The sequence below is a fragment of the Mchenga conophoros genome, linkage group LG20, assembly GCF_057382185.1.
Source record: "Mchenga conophoros isolate Kocher_MC1m ecotype Shallow Benthic linkage group LG20, M_conophoros_male_GT1.1, whole genome shotgun sequence".
Lineage (NCBI taxonomy): Eukaryota > Metazoa > Chordata > Actinopteri > Cichliformes > Cichlidae > Mchenga > Mchenga conophoros.
In genome coordinates, this window is record NC_140545.1 from 36,872,453 (window position 1) to 36,891,022 (window position 18,570).

General features: G+C 47.1%; 2 protein-coding genes across 4 annotated transcripts in view; both read right to left on the reverse strand.

Annotated features, from left to right (window-relative positions):
• lama5 (laminin, alpha 5) overlaps positions 1-5,312 on the reverse strand; it is a 71,088-nt gene extending 65,776 nt beyond the window's left edge. For both annotated transcript variants that reach the window (XM_085261084.1, XM_085261083.1), the window contains exons 1-2: positions 4,840-5,312; positions 249-401 (exon numbers count right to left, since the gene is read on the reverse strand). In XM_085261084.1, coding sequence (XP_085117210.1) covers positions 249-401; positions 4,840-5,106 — 420 coding nt within the window. In that variant the 5' untranslated portion in view covers positions 5,107-5,312. The remainder of the gene's footprint in view (positions 1-248; positions 402-4,839) is intronic.
• Positions 5,313-12,526: 7,214 nt separating this feature from the next.
• Positions 12,527-18,491, reverse strand: rps21 (ribosomal protein S21). 2 transcript variants are annotated; one of them, XM_085259708.1, is made up of 6 exons: positions 18,367-18,488; positions 17,996-18,068; positions 17,852-17,915; positions 13,638-13,709; positions 13,433-13,488; positions 12,527-12,583 (listed from the first exon to the last, which is right to left on the reverse strand). In XM_085259708.1, exons 2-6 carry the CDS (start codon positions 18,043-18,045, stop codon positions 12,574-12,576), a joined length of 252 nt encoding a protein of 83 aa, XP_085115834.1. In that variant the 5' UTR covers positions 18,046-18,068; positions 18,367-18,488; the 3' UTR covers positions 12,527-12,573. The 2 variants fall into 2 exon arrangements, with proteins under 2 accessions (XP_085115834.1, XP_085115835.1); XM_085259709.1 differs by lacking the exon at positions 12,527-12,583 and having other exon boundaries at positions 13,429-13,488; positions 18,367-18,491.
• Positions 18,492-18,570: the final 79 nt, after the last annotated feature.

An 18,570-nucleotide genomic window follows, 5' to 3' on the forward strand; every position in this document is an offset into this window, starting at 1 on the left:
CGTCGAAGATGTTGAAACGGTACAGATCAAATATGTCATTCCTGCATCGCTCCAACAAGCTCAGACAGACTTTTAAAAACCACTTTGGAATAATCTCACAATCTGATCCATCCTAACCCCACACGCTACTCAAAATTCCCGCAGGAACTGAAACGTTGCAGCTCTCCTGAGGACAGAGGACAGAGCTCTGGAAACGTTCGGCACCACAGAAGAAGAAGGAGAGCAGCCGACACAGGGAGCAGACCTACCTGTCCGAGGTCCAGCGTGACGTTCACCTCGTTGAACTCAGTGCTGCGGGACAGCGGCGGGCTCTGCCACCATCGCTCCGTCCCGTCGATGGCGTTGGTGATGGGATGGGCGCGGTCGCTGTGGCCCTGGCTGCAGATGTCGCAGTACTGCCCCTGAGAAGAAACAGAAATCAATCATCCTGTTACACCAGCTGTTTGAGGAACATCTGCCCATGAAGCGTCTCAAAGCGCCTCTTCGGCTGATGACAGGACAGCAGCGTTCCTCATGGTGGGGTCACGGCTGCTCCAGAACAGCACCGTGACATAGAGCTGCCACAAACGATTATTCTGATAGTCGACTAATCAGATCATCATCCATTAGACGTAAAACTACAGCTTATTGCACCAGCAGCATCTGCTCTTATATAACTATCATTAGCTTACAGCTTTAGGTGTGTAAGGTCTGTTCTAACTAAAAATAAAGACAAGATGATAGTTTATTAAAGTTTAATGAAATCTGCAGATTGTTTCGGTGAAGTTTAATAAACTCCTTGCTATCTAAACTATAACAGGACACCGGAGTATATTCTGGAGCATCTCACACTTCTGATAATCAGCTATCTGCTTGACGTTTATTCAGCTGTGTAAAAACTATAACTTTAATCTCAGCCAAACCGATTTACTCAGGAACAAATAAAATACTAAAAAGCCAAACAATAACATTTAAGTTATCTAAGTGACTCATATATATTTAACCTGAGTAGCGAAAGACGGCGGTGGGCTTGAAAACAATTTGCCGGGAGTCCGGTGTTCTCACCGCTCTAGTGACCTAGCCCCCGGCTAGCTATCGAGCTAGTGGGTAACAGACGTCTCCGAAAACATCGGAGCGCTTTTGAAAATATGTGGTGTCCTGATAAACTGAGCCGATATTTGAGGTTTACACAGCTACATTCTCGCCTGAAAATATGTTAAACGTTTATTTTGTGACCCAGAAAGAATAATAAGAGTAACATTAAAACTAACTAGCTGCCGCCATTGTTGGAAACTGAGCTGGGCTGCGCTATGAATTCTGGGATAGGTTGGGCCTCGAAGTATACACCCGACCCATCCTTCAAATCTGGGGAAATAAAGACCGCATTTGTCGGAGTCTTCGAATTCGAATGGACCGTCTTCGTCGTGTCGCTGTAACGTAGTCGGCCTACAAATGCGGCCTCAGGAGGATGCGGTTCCTGAATTTGGACACAGCTACGATACCGGACACAGCTTCTTCTTCTTCTTCTTCGGGGTTTAACGGCATCCTTGAACATGCAGTGCTGCCATCTTCTGTTTCAGTCCGTTATTACACTCTTAAATCCTGCTACTTATTCCTGCGTCTTTTGGGATCTTACAAAGCTTCAAACGAGGCGTCGACTATTAAATCAGTCGTTGATTCTGATAGTCGACTAATCGTGGCAGCCTTAACCGTGATTCTGTTTTTCCTTTTCATTCATATTTCCTGTTTCTGGGAGGTTTTGCGCATTAACTCGTGTTCTAAACGCTTTGCCTGCTGGATTATTTTGGGCCTTTCCAGCACACCATTAGCCGGAGCAACGACCAAGCACGCATAATGTAAGGTTAATACAGCACGGTGGTGGGTTTAGGTGGGGGCCGGCTGCAGGTAGCTCCACAGTGCACACGCCCGCTGCAGACGTGACACCCACTTCGAGTCCCCGTTTCTGTCCTGGTGGTCCGCTCGGCCGTTTGGCCCAAAGTAAGCATTAGCATAAACTCAACAAGTGCCGACCTGAACAAAAACCCAGGTCAGGGGCCGTTATCACAGCAGGTCCCTGAGGTCAGAGGTCACGTCTCTGTGGCTCAAACCATCCCCCACTGTTTGATGAGCTGTTAGAGCTGAGCTGTGACACCAGAGCGCCGTTAGCTTTCGGTCAACAGCACGCTCTGCTGCAGGTCTCAGATCTGCTCACACGCCGGCCTCTGCCTCGTGGCTTTATTTGTCATTAGAAGCCAGAAAACCAGCAGCTGCTGATGCGACACAGAGAGCTGTGGATCAATCATGAAACTTCAGCTGAGCACAATGATGTGATCTGTTTTTTGCCAACACGCATTGTCTAACTGAAAACCTGCACGGAGTCACTCTCCTGCCGACCCTTTGGCCCAAAGTAAGGTTTAAGCATCTTTTCTTCCTGAACACTAAACTTCTCCCCTCACACGTCTCTGACTGAGCGCTGCTGTGTCTCCGTCTCTGCTCACTAGAGCGTGCTCGCCGCCTCGTACACCTCCTGCACATTTAATGAATAAAAACACTCCCACATCGTGCTGTCGGGACACATTGTGTGTGTGTGTGTGTGTGAGAGACAGTGGAGCGACCTGGCTTAGAGGCCCCGCCCTCTCAGGCCAGCAGCCCTCGACCACATTTTTGGGGAACGTTGTTCCTGCAGCAGTGTCCGAGGATCAGGACGAGCTGTATAAGTACTCAGTGTGGAGGAGGACAAACAGCAGCTGAATTCAGGCAGTAAACTGTAAAATGAGGTCTTCCTGTGCCCCCCGCCCCCCACGGAGGAATGTGCCTCAGGCTGCAGGTTTCTCTGCTCTGCTGCTTTCATTCTTTCTCCTCATCCTCCACCTTTATCTCCACCTCTGATCTCTGTGAACTTCAGTCTGAGCCTAACAGCCATCACTCCTGACTTCTGCAAACTCAACGTGAGCTGATTTTTATTTTTCCCCCCCAAACTCGATAATCTCGCGGTAAGATGGCGGGCGAGCCTGCTCTGATTGGACGACAAGGGTCAGTCACTGTGAGGAATGCAGGGACAGGTGGGAGAGAGAGGGCAGTGAGTGTGCAGGTTATCACCCGCAGAGCTGCTGTAATGGTTAACCTGCTGATGCTGTTCATGAGCCTTTGCACTGATGAAAAACACACACACACACACACACACACACACACACACACACACACACACACACACACACACACACACACACACACACACACACCTCTCTGCTTCCTTAAATCAGAAGAAGGGCGAAGTAGAGCCAACGAAGCCGAGCGTGACATAACGAGCTGGCAGCAGCTTTGTGCACGCCGCCGACCTCCTCTGCTCTTCAGCGAGGAAGAAGAACCAGGTTACAGAGACACGTCCACAACTCAGCTACTTCATTTCTGTACTTCAGGTTTTTTTATGGAAGTTTATTCTTTAGAAACATGAAAATCCAGGTTCTGCTTTTGTGTTTCCATGAGAACTTCACACGTCACACATCTGAAAATAAAACAACTGGAAATATGGACCATGAAGTCCTGGATGAATCACCTCAGTTCCTTAAAGTGCTTTCTACTGTAAGGTAAAGACCCTACAATGATGGAGGCAGACCCCAACCATCAGACAACCCCTTCTGAGGAGGGCCGAGTACAATAACCTCAGTTTGATCTGAATGAAGAAGCAGAAAGTTAGCGGCCATCCAGGTCTTTATGTCTTTAAGACATTCCTGCAGTTTAACTCATTGGTGTGTGTTATCTGGCTTCATGGACAGATAGAGCTGGGTGTCATCTGCATAGCAGTGTAAATGTATGCTATGTCTTCTAATGATGCTGCCTAAGGGAAGCATGTATAATGTAAACAGAATTGGTCCTAGCACTGAACCCTGTGGAACTCCATAATTAACCTCAGTGTGTGAAGAGGACTCTCCATTTACATGCACAAACTGGAGTCTATTAGATAGATATGATACAAACCACTGCAGCGCAGTACCTGTGTTGCATCTTCAAAAAATAAAAATACAATAACTGAGACTTACAATGAAGTATCGTTGCAACTGGTTTACTGAACCTTCTTTTCAGTGCAGGTACAGAACATGAGTATCCATTTTCTTACTGCCCCCTACAGGACACACTCTTCTTCCACTTCCTCACAACATTAATGTAACACAGAACTAATACTGCCTCTCCTGGCGTTACCATTGTAACGACACACTCATTCTGTTTCTTTCAGATGAATAACAGGAACTTAGGGTGTAGGTATCTATGAATAACTATTATGCATACTCATATATTTATATAACCAACTAATTTCTTGATACCACAACCTGTAACACCTACAGCTGCTCTAATCGCTGTAATTCATGAACAAACTGCAGGATTTGATTATTTTCGCACTGCTAAACTTACAGAACCCGCTGGTGTGAGATTGATGTGTCAGTGTGAAAGGTCCTCAGTTTATTACTTATTATTACTCTATTTTTGTATTACAAGATAAACCAGCTAAAAGAAGGTTTTTGGCTTCAGTGTGGAGGGGCCGCAAAGGGGAGGAGCTAACTTGAGAGGATGGGTGAGGGGCTGCCACCAGACTCAGTTTTAGATAAAGAAGGATTATTTTAAACTGTGAGTCATGCAAAGCTCCGCTGACACAGACAAAGAGTAAACGTGAGCTCGGGTGAAGTCTGGGACTGCTGCTCACGCTTACACGGGACGGTTCTCCCCTCTTACACTCACTGATGCTTAGAAACTCAGTCATAAGCCGATACCTTATGATTACACATACGCACACACTGCGTGCTGCAACTACTCAGAGTGACGCCACGAGCACCTGCTTCAGATCTACACCTCACAGCGACTCACCTGGATGGTCTGGCTCGGGTCTCCGGACACCGGGCCCCCGACCAGCTTGCAGTACAGGTCCTGGACGCTCCTGCCGGTGTCGTCCTCCCCGCAGGTCGCCGTGGCGGTGATCTTCGTGCCCTCCGCCAGGTTAAAGTAGGGCGGGTGGAGGCTGTATCCGTTCACCCCGTTGGTGGGCAGCTCCTGGGCCGAGGCGAGGCGCCAGCAGCAGGTCACCAAAAGCAGCCACAGCAGCTCCGAGAGCCGCGCAGGACCGCTCACCATCATCCCACCTGCCCGACAAACTCCAGGAGCAAGCTTTGAGACGGGGTGGCGAAGTCTTAGAAAGTTACCGAGGCTGTGAGGGGGGGGGGTCAAAGCTTCTGCGGGACCGGAGCGCGTGAAGTGAAAAAGCCGCAGAGAGGAAGAGGAGGCGCTGAGTCCTGGAGCGGAGCGCACAGCTTTCTGTCCTCTCCGAGAGTCGCTCCAGCAGGAACACTCAGTCCTCCCCCTCCCTCCCTCTCTCTCTCCTCACCCTCCCCTACCCCCATCTCTGGCCCGGCCCCAGAGGAGGAGGAGGGCGCAGAGCTTCCTCGTAGGCCTGCGGCCAACTGAAGCTGATTTTAGTGGCTGAAGACGCGAATTTATGAGTTCTTGTTAGATAAACCATGTACCTGTTTGATGTCTGAGGTCTGGTTTTAGCAGCACGAATCAGAGTCCAGATCTGAGTGTACATGAAACATCTTTGATTAAAATACTGATTGTTGTGTAAAAACAGACACGTGATTTAGTAAGACTGAAAGGTGCAACCTCAACCAGAACACAGGAAACAGCTGATGGAGAATGACACCTGCGCAGGCCTCAGAGACGGAGTACTTTAACCTGTGTAGTACTTTAACTTGCAGTAGTTTAATTTGAACTTGAAGAAAGTGTCTTTCCTCAGTGTGCTGCATCACGTGATCCAGGGAATTACCTGCCCAGGTAATAAAACTGTTGCTGAAATCTGTTTATGAGCGCCGATCAAACTCCATTCGCAGATTGAAAACGGAGCGAGCGGCCGTTCACTGGAGCCTAGTTAAAGGTCAAAGCTGCAGGCAGCTGTGCTTGTGGACCTCTGAAGCTTCTGTCGTGGCTGTGTCATTCTTCTTCTGTGGTTATAATCCGCCCTCCTTGCTCTCTGCCTCCTGGGAGCTGGGGCAGCGTCTCTCAGACATTTGGCTAGTCTGTGTTTGGCATCCACAGAGACCTGCAAATCAAACCTGGAGCTCCGCCTACGTGAGCGCTCTGTTAGTGCAGTGACCTCACAGCAGCCATATTATTGGTCACGTGATGTCATTAAAAATGCTCCAAAAGGCTCCAACAGCACAAAAACGGTCCACAGGTCCAGCTTAGCCTAGCAGCTACAGCCATCTGTGTCACCATCCACCTGTCAGTCACAGAGGCCACGCCCTAAAATTACAAACCTTAAACCAGGCGTGTTACACAAACACCCTCCCCGTACAGGTGTGACTATGGAGGAAATGATCCACAGAGACCCAACAGTTTGTGTATCAGGCTGTAAAGTTTTAACATGACTCACTGCTGCCTCTGCTGGACGTCAGAAGAACCACAGGGTTGATGGGAAACACCTGCAGAGCTGAGTGTGTTTCTCATGGAGCGCTGCCATGTAATTACGTGGCTCCAGGAGCCACTTTAGAAGATTAAAGAGTTTTTCCCACACTCTCAAACACACAGATAAAAGGTGCTCAGGTGAGTCGGGCACAGTTCATTCTGAACAGGTAGCTTTGGTTCAAGTTGCAGAGGTTCTAGTGTAGAATAGCCGTGTATTGTCCTTGTACACGTAGAACAAAACTGTGGCATGAGAAGTTTAGGCAACACAGGAAGAAAACACTGAGCATCACTGCTGTTCGGTCTCACACAGGAACACAACACCTCCACAAGTCAGTATCAGGTAGCCCCGCCCACATTATGCTATTCTGTAATCTGCAGAACATACAAATTAGTACTATGACAACACACACACTCACAAACAACAGGTGGGTGGGGCTGCGGTCCACGACATCATCCAGAGCCAGGAGTGCGAAAAACTGTGATAAACTGAGTGTTTAGAGCAGTCTGAACACGTGAGCTCATTACTAGACAGGAAGTGAGGAGAAGAAAAATCGGTCCATGAAGAGTTACTTCCTGTGTGGTGTTTGCTGCAGGAAATGGACTCTTAATGAAAGGAACGCGAACAAGAGAGGAGGGAGAAATAAAGTGTGAAAAACTCACAGCGAGCCAAACACAGGAAGAGAAGAAGAAGAAAGAGGCCTTGGCGTTTCACCTCACTAATCCTGTCTTTCTCCCTGAACTCTATAACTAATCTACTTCATGGTTACCACAGAGACCAAAGGAGGAGCGAGGGATAGGTCACATGTTGTCATGGAAACTGCTAACTGCTCCATCAATTGAACCCACTCACCCCCGCCTCCCCAAACACACACACAGATGAAGAGGTCTGTGTGCAGCGAGGAACAAAGTTTGAAGTGAGCAGCGAACTGAGCTTCATTCAGGCTCTGATCCAGAGGTCAGCCCCAGAGACGCGTCCGACATCCACGAGGTGTCCGCATCCTCCGAATAATGAGCTTCTGGCAGATTCACAGGAACACCCAGGGGAACACTGCAGAGCGCTGCGTGAAATAAAAACGGAATGAAATCATTTCCGACTCTCATCAACCCAAATTTATTCACACCACAGAAAACATTTAAAGGAGAAAATGAACCATTTCAATAAAGTTTGACTTTGATGGCGGCAACACGTCTGTAAAAGTTGGGACGGGTCAACAAAACGCTGAAAACTGAGAAGAGAAACAGCCGGAGGAAGATTTATCAGGTGAGCTGTCAGCAGCTGGGTCACCCTGTTCACCGAAGTCTATTTACCAACATACGTAAAGATATTACACATAAAAATACACAGAAACATTGGAAATCAGTTTTTGGCACAACACCGGTGTCACAGAAATGTCATGTGATGTGTTTACTGTCACCATTGTGCTCATCTAGATTTGACACAGCAGGGTTTGAGAGGACAGAGACGGGAAGTGAACGCCACCGTGTCGTATTTGTGACGCAAACAAAGCCCAGACGTGTTTATTTGTGTTCATTTGGGCCAGAGCGGCCTGCTCTCAGCGCCGTGTGTGTGAGCAGGTATGGACATGTCCGCCTCTTTGTTTCCTACAAGAAAAGCCTTCAAACACACTCCTGGTGGCCTCCTCCTCCTGAGTGCTGAGGACACGCCTCCCACAGGGGGAGGGGGTGACGGTGGGTTCACCTGTACAGCAGGTCAGACAGTCGGAGGCTCTTTGTAACAGGATTAAATCTGTGACCAAAATGTTTCAGTGAGTTTACACAGCAGGCTCCGCCCACCCCTGCCCTCCTCTCCCGTCTGCTCCTCCTTTGCTTTGAAGTCTAAAGAGACAAAGAGATGAGCCGGACAGAGACAGAGATGATGGAAAGACAGATAAAAGGGAGGAAGAGCAGGAGGTGAGGAGGTGAGGGAGTGCCACGAGGAGAACGTAGGAAGAAAGACTGGGAGGAGCCGTCGCAGCTGCAATAAAACCTTGACAGAGACACGGCTGGGAGGGGTCTCAGGTACCTGCTTCACGTTCAGAACGTTGTTTGGCGAGCTGCAACTCGCTCGGTGCCAAAAACACTCAGACACGACCCAGCTTCAGCTTTTTCAAAAAACCCTTTAATCAGCTCAGAGTCAGACGAGCGCAGCAGAAGGTTTCCCCTCTGATAACGAGGCCTTAGCACAGGGGTGGGCAATCCCAGTCCACGAGGGCCGGTGTCCTGCAGGTTTTAGAGCTCACCCTGGGTCAGCACACCTGAATCACATCAGTTCGTTACCAGGCCTCTGGAGAACTGCAGGACATGTGGAGGAGCTAATTTAGCCGTTTAAATCCGCTGTGTTGGTTCGAGGACACATCTAAAACCTGCAGGGACACCGGCCCTCGTGGACTGAGATTGCCCAGCCCTGCCTTAGCATCAGCTTATTATTATCATCAGTGTTCCAGTAACAAGGAAATATGTCAATGAAAGTGAAACAGCTGTTACTGGGTCAGCTGACCAAACAATCTATTCATTTTTGTCTGCAGCTCCAGCCGCTCAGCTTCATGGTTCTGTTTTTTATCTGGGAAATCATTTCTGCTTTTTGGATAAAACATCTGATTTTCATGGAGAACACTCAGAAGATTCAGATTCACAGAGCCGTGCGAGTGACCCTGAAGGCCTCGGGGAGACATACCTGGCAGCCCCAGAGGAGGAGGAGATGCTAGCCACCTGCTCAGAGGCTCACCTGAGGGACAATAAAGTGTGGGAACAGAGCCGTAAACCGGCCTCATTACAGACCCTGAAACCACACGACGCCCCTCTGTGACCTCACATTCCCTCTCTAACCTCTCATTTCATTGGCTCACGTCGTCCTTACAGCCAGGTTGGGGCAGACGGTCACCCAAACATTAAAGGGCGCTGTAACGGAGCTTCTCTCCACTCTTCTTTGCGTTTCATTGTGTGTGATCGTCCTCAGCAAGCAAGTTTCTACTGAGACAGACATGAAACTCTGGTTTGATGTGAGAAGTTCAGTCCCAGCTTTTCACATTTAACCTTGACCTTTGACCTCTGCAGAGAGGCTTGAGGATCCAGACTCTGATGAAGAACAGAATCTTTAAATATCACCATCATCTTCTTTTGCCCTTCGGCCCCACAAACAGATGCTGAGCACTGTTCAGGTCTGGGTGAAGAGGAGGTGCACCTCCAGAGCTGAACACCTAAACACACCTCTGAACACCGTGATGACGTAAAATAGAGTTGGATGTCTGGAAACCAATCTTGGTCTCGAGACCACTTTTACCTGGTCTTGGTCTTCTTGATCTCAGATCCCTCAATCTGGTCTTGAGTCAACCATCAGCGGAGCGGGGGGGGTGTCATACTGGGCTTAGGCCCGGGTCATCTTTTCGGGGTCTTTTGGAGTGTAATTTGTTTCATAGTTAGAGGCCTGACTGACAGCTGTATAAAACAAAAACTACACACAATACTCGAAGCACATAGCGCACAGTCGTAAATTCCCCCTAATTTTGGTATGATCCGAGCTCAGGCACTGGGCGACTGAGCACAGCACTGACGCCTGTGAGCGAGGGGGGAGAAGCTGCTGCCTGCCAGTGTGCTGCAGACAGAGGAGAGCTTAAGTTTGAGCAGCTACCAAAGCAAATCATTCGTACTGAACTAATAATGTAAATATGACGGTGCATCACGAAAGACTGATATCAAACGGATCACTTGACCCATATTACGTTACTCGCTCTTCCAGCGAATCAACAAATGGCGAAATGAAAAGCCGAACAACAACAATCCTGGTTCTTTAGAGAGTCTCAGCTTACATGTGTTTATTTCATATTTTCAGTTGTTTCCCTCCACGGCTAAACAAACCGGTTTCAGTAATGCACTGATATACAAGAATGGACATAAGGAGCTTCTTTCAAAGAAAAACTCAGGTAGATGTTATTTTATTTATCATGCTTTGTATGTTGTTCAGTATATTTCTATGCAAAACAACAGGAATTTCTGGGTCTGGTTGAATTGGGGTTTAGTCCTCGTGTCTTGATACAGCCCAACTTTGTTCTGCCTCACTGCTTAATTAGAAAACTAGTTTAAGGTGTCCTGCATATGTGGTATATATTTTTCCCTATATGAAGTCATTGTTTTTTGAACAAAACTCAAAACAGAGCCTGACAATCTTTCAGTCATTTCTACCCCCCATCCCACATGCATACTACCCTTTAGGGCCAAGCCCCGGGTGTCTGGCTCCGCCTCTGGAGTCAACAGTATCGATGACACACAACGTAACGTTCAATAATGTGTCATGCGCAAAAGCGTCAGCTCTGAGCCGTGCTTACAGAGCGCTTTGTAGTGAATCATATTGTGGCCAATCACGTGCGAGGATACAGGATAACATCATCATGTGAAAAACAGAGAGGGTGATGGACGCGACAGTCAAGTGGAGCGTGCGTCGGTCCTCTCAGTGAGAGGCAGTAGACGGCGGTGAGGAGCTGTGCGAGAGCAAGAACACATAAATATGCCTGAGACCCGTAAACGAAGCAGCATCTGGCTGCAGCTTAAAGACTTTTGTCTCGTCTCGACTTGGTCTCGATGTTGTGGTTTAGGCGGTCTTGACTACAAGTCTAACGTAAAGTCACATGACCAGAGAAATCCTGCACGGCAGAATTAACACCTTCACGTCGATGGAGCTCGCTGTGTTTCCTTCATTGCTGTTAAATGAAAAGTTAAGTTTTTCTTCCTGTTTGCAGGCTTGTATTTTTATCTCGTGCTGCCCCCTGTTGGATGATATAGGAAACTGTTTTTTCCCTGGCTGTGGCTCCTCCCCTCTATGAAACACCTGCTTTTTATTGATTTTTGCCACCTGGACCAGTCTCAGGTGAACTTCATGTGCCCTTCAGGACCTGCTGGGACATCCTACGTTCATCATGATGATTCTGACTTTTCAAAGGTAAAAGGTGAATTTACAAAGCGCAGCATCATACGGTTCTTCACAGGTTTATGAGTGTTAGGGTCCCAGGAGGACGATCCTGGTATTAACTGTACATTTAACCTCCTAGGACCTGCCGTCCACATATGTGGACATCACATTTTAGGTTATTTAGACCAGAATACTCAATTTTGCTCTACGTGGGCCTGTTATCCACTTACGAGGACATTATACTGCTACTGTTCTATCAAAATTTTAAATGAATATCCTCATTTATGGCTCTTATTTTTCTGAAAAACAAAAATAAGGTTAAAAAAAAAATCTGGTAATTCTTTGTTTTTACATTCATCGGGCCCCAATCAGCCCAAATATCAAAGAGAAATTAAAAATGCTGCCGTGGAAGAGTTCGGTTCTTAGGAGGTTAAAGGAGACCTTTCATCTGCTCCCACCTGTCCTGAGCAGACACCTATCAAACATGAGAGTTTACCCAGAATGCACTTTGTGAAGTTTTGACATCGAACTCTGACAACTGATCACAGGAACCAGACTCGAACCTCTGGGTTTCCTCTCAGGGGATAAAATATGACATCATTTATCAGCTTCATTGATCATTTGTGAAATCTCATTAGAGCCACAGTAAACTGCTGCTACGACAAACACACTTAGCACAATCTCAAAGCTCGGATTTACCTGAACAATGAGTCTGAGAGGAAATTATACCTGCTCTCACTCAGACCGTCACGATTACTACAAACTCCAGCTGCGCACACACATCAGTGAAGTTTTAAAGGTAAACACACACATACAGATCCATCGCTGCAGACAAATATGATGCTGAGATTTAAGAAAGCGCCTGCTCGGCAGAGAAAGAGACAATCTTGGTTAAATCTTTGCGGCCCTGCCCTCTGGAGGCGTTCGCTGATGCCTGAGAACGTGGCGCATCAGTTAGACCCACTGGAGCTCGCTGACCTTTCACCTTTCCTCCCCACAGAAACAGTTTGTAGTAACCTTTGACCCCCCCCAAACCCACAGCTGACTTCCTTCAGCGGTTTGTGTTTAGCTGACCAGCACCAGCCTCTGGTTTTTATGCAGGTACAATAACTGAAGCCCTATTTTCAGCCAACGCACTGAGCATGCTCAGACCCGTATGCGACCCATCAAACGTGAAGAAACGACAGCAGACGATTTTATTTTCTCATTTTATTTTCCAAACTGTCTCCAGCTGCACACACTCAGAAGTTCCTGCAAAAGAAAAACAGGAAACAGCTGTTAGACGCACACTTTAGACTTCCTGTCTTCTTTTAAACACTTTCACAATAAAGTGTCTCACATTAATAAAACTGATGACGCCACATGTTTGGCAGTGGCGCTCTAAATCCTGATGTTTAAACAGGAAGTTGAAGTTTACTGACTGTCCGCACAAACGCTCGCAGTGTTTTCAGGGTTAATGATGCAGGGAAATGAAAGCGGTTTAATGTGGATTAAGCCTCAGTGCCACCAGGCCATCGTGCTCCTACAAAAGCGACGTCACATCGGCCGAGACGAGCCGCTGCTTTGGTGTCGGGCGCCTCTAGATGTTTGTAACCTCTCATGTGACCGGTGGGTGTTACCGGCGTTTTAACGAGCTGTTGGTGCTGGAGCTCAGATTACTGCGATCACAGGAGGCGGTCCTCCTGCACCAGCTGACACTGAGCTATAAACGCTACGATGCTGTGCTGATGTCATGACCCTTTACTGTCACTTTATTTCCTCTGAGAGTTTGAACCTGATAAATGCTGACGTGTTACTGCTCCGTCTTTTTAAAGAACATTTCCAGCGTTGTTGTTTTACTCGCACGACTCAGCGCTCAGATATTTCATTTATTTTCTTTGGTGATCTTTGGTTAGCACTGCATCCTGTTTGTCTCCATCAGCTCGCCGTGTCTGAAAATCATTGTGCGTAAATACAGTTCTGTAACAGTGACGCGGCCGTCGCGTGGTTCGTGATCGAGGTCGCCGATGACGTACGGCTGGCTGAACGAAGCCGTGCTGTGACGCCACTGCACCCCAGCCTCACTTTAACAGTTTACGATCAAACGTGAGAGCTGCTTACTTCACCACGACGCCGTCGTTCTTCGCCAGCCTCAGGATGGAGTCGTCAGACTCGCCCTGAAACACACAAACAGTCTGTTCAGATTTATAGAAAAAAAATCCCAGAGTCTCAGCCCTGAATCTGAGATGTCTGGGTTTGTTGTGGCTGCTCTCAGTGGTTCCACCTAGAACACTGAGGGCGTGTTTAATGTTCTGCTCACACTTACCATCCTGCGGATGGGGCCGCAGATGGCGTAGGTCTTGGACTGACCGTTGAAGCGTCCGGTCACCTTATCAACCTGAAACAAGACAAAAGAAACATTCAGACACCCGTCACTTTAACCACGAGCGGCCCGAGCATCACATCAGCGTTTCAGTTCCACACAACTCCAAACTGGAACGTCCCACCGGAGCGTGGAACTGGAACAACGTCCCTCTGGAACAGGAACGTCCCACCGGAGCGTGGAACTGGAACAACGTCCCTCTGGAACAGGAACGTCCCACCGGAGCGTGGAACTGGAACGACTTCTGTGTGAGCGAACATCAGTTTCCAGCTTCCCTCTGGTGCCTCTGCGGTTCACACATCTTGCAAATGTGTGTGCACGGCATGCAGATCCAACGATAATGAGCCGCATTATTTACATACTCGTGAATCATGGAGCGCCGTCCTCTCGCTGCCTGCAGCACTTCCAACATGAAGAGTCCCAGCTCACACACACCAAGTCGTGAACGGACAGGTGTCTGCTGATCAGGTGACACACCTGTATGTTGCTATATGTCATTCATTTTAAAAATGCTACCTCAGGAACACGTCCAGCTGAGCGGCGCATCTGGACCCTTTGAGGTAACGGTGCACACCTGCATTTCCTGATGCCGCCATCATGCTAAAATCTTTATTTTGAAAGCAGTTGAAAACAGCCACAGCTGACAGAAAGTACTGTACATTGGAACGAAATAATAAAATTACATAAGCTATAGATAAAAGCCAAATAAAAGAAAAATGTAAAATAATTAATTAGTTAGCTAATAACTAATTTAATCACAAGAGAAACTAAGTCTCACTGAGGTCAAAAGCCAAAGAATAAAAATGGTTTTAAGATGCGTTTTAAAAGTGGACAGTGAAGCGGCCTCTCTAATGTGCAAGGGCAGGTTAGTCCATAATTCAGGAGCTATAGAAAAGGCCCCGCCCCCTCTGAGCTTCCTTCTGGATCTCCAGGAGCAGCCGGTCAGCTGACCTAAGAGACCGACAGGGTGTGTGGAGATGAAGACGCTCAGAGAGGTAAAGCGGGGCAAGACTGAAAGTATTTAAACACAAACATAAGAATTTTAAAATGAACTCTAAAAGACACGGGCAGCCAGCGCAGTGAGGCATGCACCGGGATTATGCTCTTTTTTACCTGTTGTCAGTCGTGCAGCGGCTTTTTGAGCCAGCTGCAGACGTGACGGCAGCAACTGACTGAGTTACACTCTGCAGACAGGATGAAATAAAGGCATGGATCACTGGGCAGCACTAAAAGCATGATTACAAGTGCTGCCTAAAAAGAAAAGATTTCACTCTCGCCTTACATTATAAAAACTGGACTTCACCACTTCTCTGATTTGGTTGTCCAACTTATAATCACTGTCCAAATTAAAACCAAGTCAGTAATAACAGGTTTAAAATAAACTTCCAGGTAGGGCTGCACGATTAATTGTTAGAAAATCGCGATCTCGATTCATACTTATGTGCGATCTCATTTCCAAATGACAACGATTTAAAACAAAACAAAACAAAAAAAGACGACGATTGTAGCGCATTTTGATCCGGGACGTAATCTGCATGAAAACAAGCGCTCACTCTTCCTGCTCAACAAATGACAAGGACGGAGCCTTATACCACGTGATACAGAAGCTGTGCCGTGTGATGCTAAAATTAGCAGGGAAAAAACAACGGAGAGCACGTCAGGGATGACGAGAAAGTGACAGGAGAAAATCCGTCCCGGTCAACCACCCAAACATCAATAACGGGAACCTTACTTTTTAGGTTCTTACAAATTAGGCATCATCTATATAATTTTATACCTAAGAGAACAGATCTTTTTTCTTTACCTGTTCTGAGTATATTTGTCAAGGCTTATCAGGCTGACACAGGCCTTAAGGTGATTTCAAGATTGTACAAGGGTATACAAGAGGTTAAGTGGAATACTACCTACATCAAAAAAAAATGGGAAAATGAAACAAATATAGCAATATCAGATAACATTTGGTATGAGCAGTGCGCTTTTCAGTGGAGAATTTCTAGTTCTAATACATGGAGATGTTACGGTTGGAAGAGTATCTGTAGGTTTTTTATTACCCCTGCACAAAGTAAACATTATTTTAATCACTCTAATTGCTGGAGAAATTGTGGGGCCCAAGGAGTAAAACATTTTCATCTGTTCTGGTCTTGCCCAAGGATCAACATTTTTTGGGTATTGATCCACTCTGAGTTGCAGATTATTTTTGGTATGCAGCTTCCCTTTAATTGGGACGAACTTTTGTTTGGATATTTATACTCAGTAAATGTAGATAAAATGTCTAAGCAGTTGTATGGTATCCTGAGTTTGGCTGCCCGTAAAATTATTACCAAGAAATGGCTTAGTGTGAAAATTCCATCACTGGGTGATTGGCATGAGACTGTACATGGGATGTTTAAAATGGAAAGAATTACCTTCATTAAAAGACTCCAGTTTGATATATTTAGTGAAATTTGGGGTAAATGGAAACACTACATCCGGTTAAGGAGACCCGATCTTGTTTGAATCTCTGTAACTATATATGCCACATTTCTGAATCGTTATGTGTTTATATGTATATGTTAGTATGTATGAGACTACAAGTGAACACATATGTAAGTAGGTATGTGTATGTATGCTTAAGAATATGGGTGTGTGAGTGAATATGTGTGTGCGAGTACATACACACTAGAGGGTACACCCGTCTGTTTTTCTTATTTTTATTTATTTATTTATTTTTATTATTTACGTCTGTTCTTGATTATATGTTTATTTTGGATTATTTGTGTTTATATAGGTTGTTTAATAAAAAGAGAATAACAAAAAAAATAACGGGAACCTTACACAGCGCTTCCCTATACCCGTCGACCTCCCGCAGGCACAAAGACATTACGGAGGCTATCACTTATCACCTGACCACAGATATGGCTCCATCAACACTGTGCAAAACGAGAGATTTAGGAAAACGATCAACACCCTAGACAAACGCTGCACAGTGCCGTCCCACAACTATTTTTCTATTGTTGCACCACCTGCTCTGTACACGCAGCGTCGAGCAACGGTGGAGACGGAATTTCAAGCAGTACAACAACAAAACGTGAGACATTTGTTGTTTTATGTTTATTTATTGTTTTTATGTTCAGTCTCAACTGTTACGAAGTTGATGTGCAGTTAATAAGTGCAATAAATATTTATACTGGAAAAGAGAATCGTGATCTACTGGTGGTGGTCAGAGGGCCCGGTGGTGCCAGTGTCCGGCAGCCTCGCCTCTGTCAGTGCGCCCCAGGGCAGCTGTGGCTACAATGTAGCTCCATCACCAGTGTGTGAATGTGTGTGTGAATGGGTGGATGACTGAATGTAGTGTGAAGCGCTTTGGGGTCCTTAGGGACTAGAAAAGCGCTATACAAATGCAGGCAGGCCATCTCAATTCTAAGCCAAAAAAATCGTGATTCTCATTTTATGCAAAATCGTGCAGCCCTACTTCCAGGGGTCCCAAATCTACAGAGGAGCACTCACAAGGACCACTGGGTCCAAACACCAGCTACTATGTTTAAGGATCACAGCCCTGTGATGAGCTGCTCACTGGACTACCAGCCCTCTCAGCTGGTCAGACCACAAGAGCAGAGATTTGATTGGATGAATGTGCCAGCAGAAACACAAACAGAGCAACGTTAACGTTACGCTGAGCGTTTCCCTGCTACAGGTCAGGTACCGGACTAAAGTCTGAGATGAGCTCAGACCAGGCTCGAGTTTCAGAAAATCATAAATGCAGCTCCGGGAGTCACCATGGCAACAGAAAACAGCCGGGTAACAGAATCATAAAAACATGGCTCTTTCTACCCATGTTTCCCACAGGCAGCACACACGGCATCAAAGGCGCCATGGCATGGCACGGCACGCTGCCAGGCGGCACACAGGAGGCAGCTGACCGAAGCCTGGTTGAAGCGCCCTTCCGACACAGTTGGTGTGGAGCATCTACAGTTTGTTGTACGTGTACAATGACAAAGGCTATTCTACTCCATCTGTCTTTGAGGAACACAAACCCGGGGTTTCCCCTTATCTCAGGATCAACCTGCTGCCTGCCACGGAAAGACGACCCCAAACCACACAGGGCACGCTCTGTTCCCAAACGTCATCATCACTGGACCCGCCTACACACCGCCTGAGGCCCTCTGACCAGCTCTCACCTCAGCGATGTTGATCTGGATGGAAGCATGGTCTTTGGCTCCGATGATCCTGTTGCTGGCAGAGCTGCAAACACACACACATACTTCATTAAACGTCAGCTCGCCATCACCTGTCTCTCTAACTTTCTTCCTCGCTGCTCTCACCATTTCCGCGGGACGTACAGGTCCACAAATTCACCGGCGTCGTTCTGCATGTTGGAGCTCGTTCGGGTGTCACCTGCAAACACGTCACACTTTTGAAAACACACACAGCGCCCTCGCGATGCTAACAGGCTAACACAGACACACAGCGCCGCCGCGATGCTAACAGGCTAACACCCGAGCCCACACTGCGGCCTCGTGCGGCTCTTTGCGGGACACAAACGCTAACATCAGCACACGTGGAGCCCGGGAGCCCCCCACACGCTATACACACACACACACCCACAGCACGAGCTCGGCTCAGAAATCACAGCCAGCCGACGATAAAACACATTTTCAGACATTTTTACTCGGAGAGCGCGAGACACACGTACCGTGCAAGTTAAGTGGCGAAAAGGAAAGGGAGGAGCTTCGTCACCGGAAACACGTAAATCGCGTCTGCGTGTCTGATTTTTATGAAAACTATTTATTTTTTTTAATTTTTCATTTCTAAAACATTTCCTGTCGCCCGTAGAGCTGCCCGATGCATTCTGGGATTATATTCACATTAAACTCTAACGGACCGTTTCAGCCTCGTT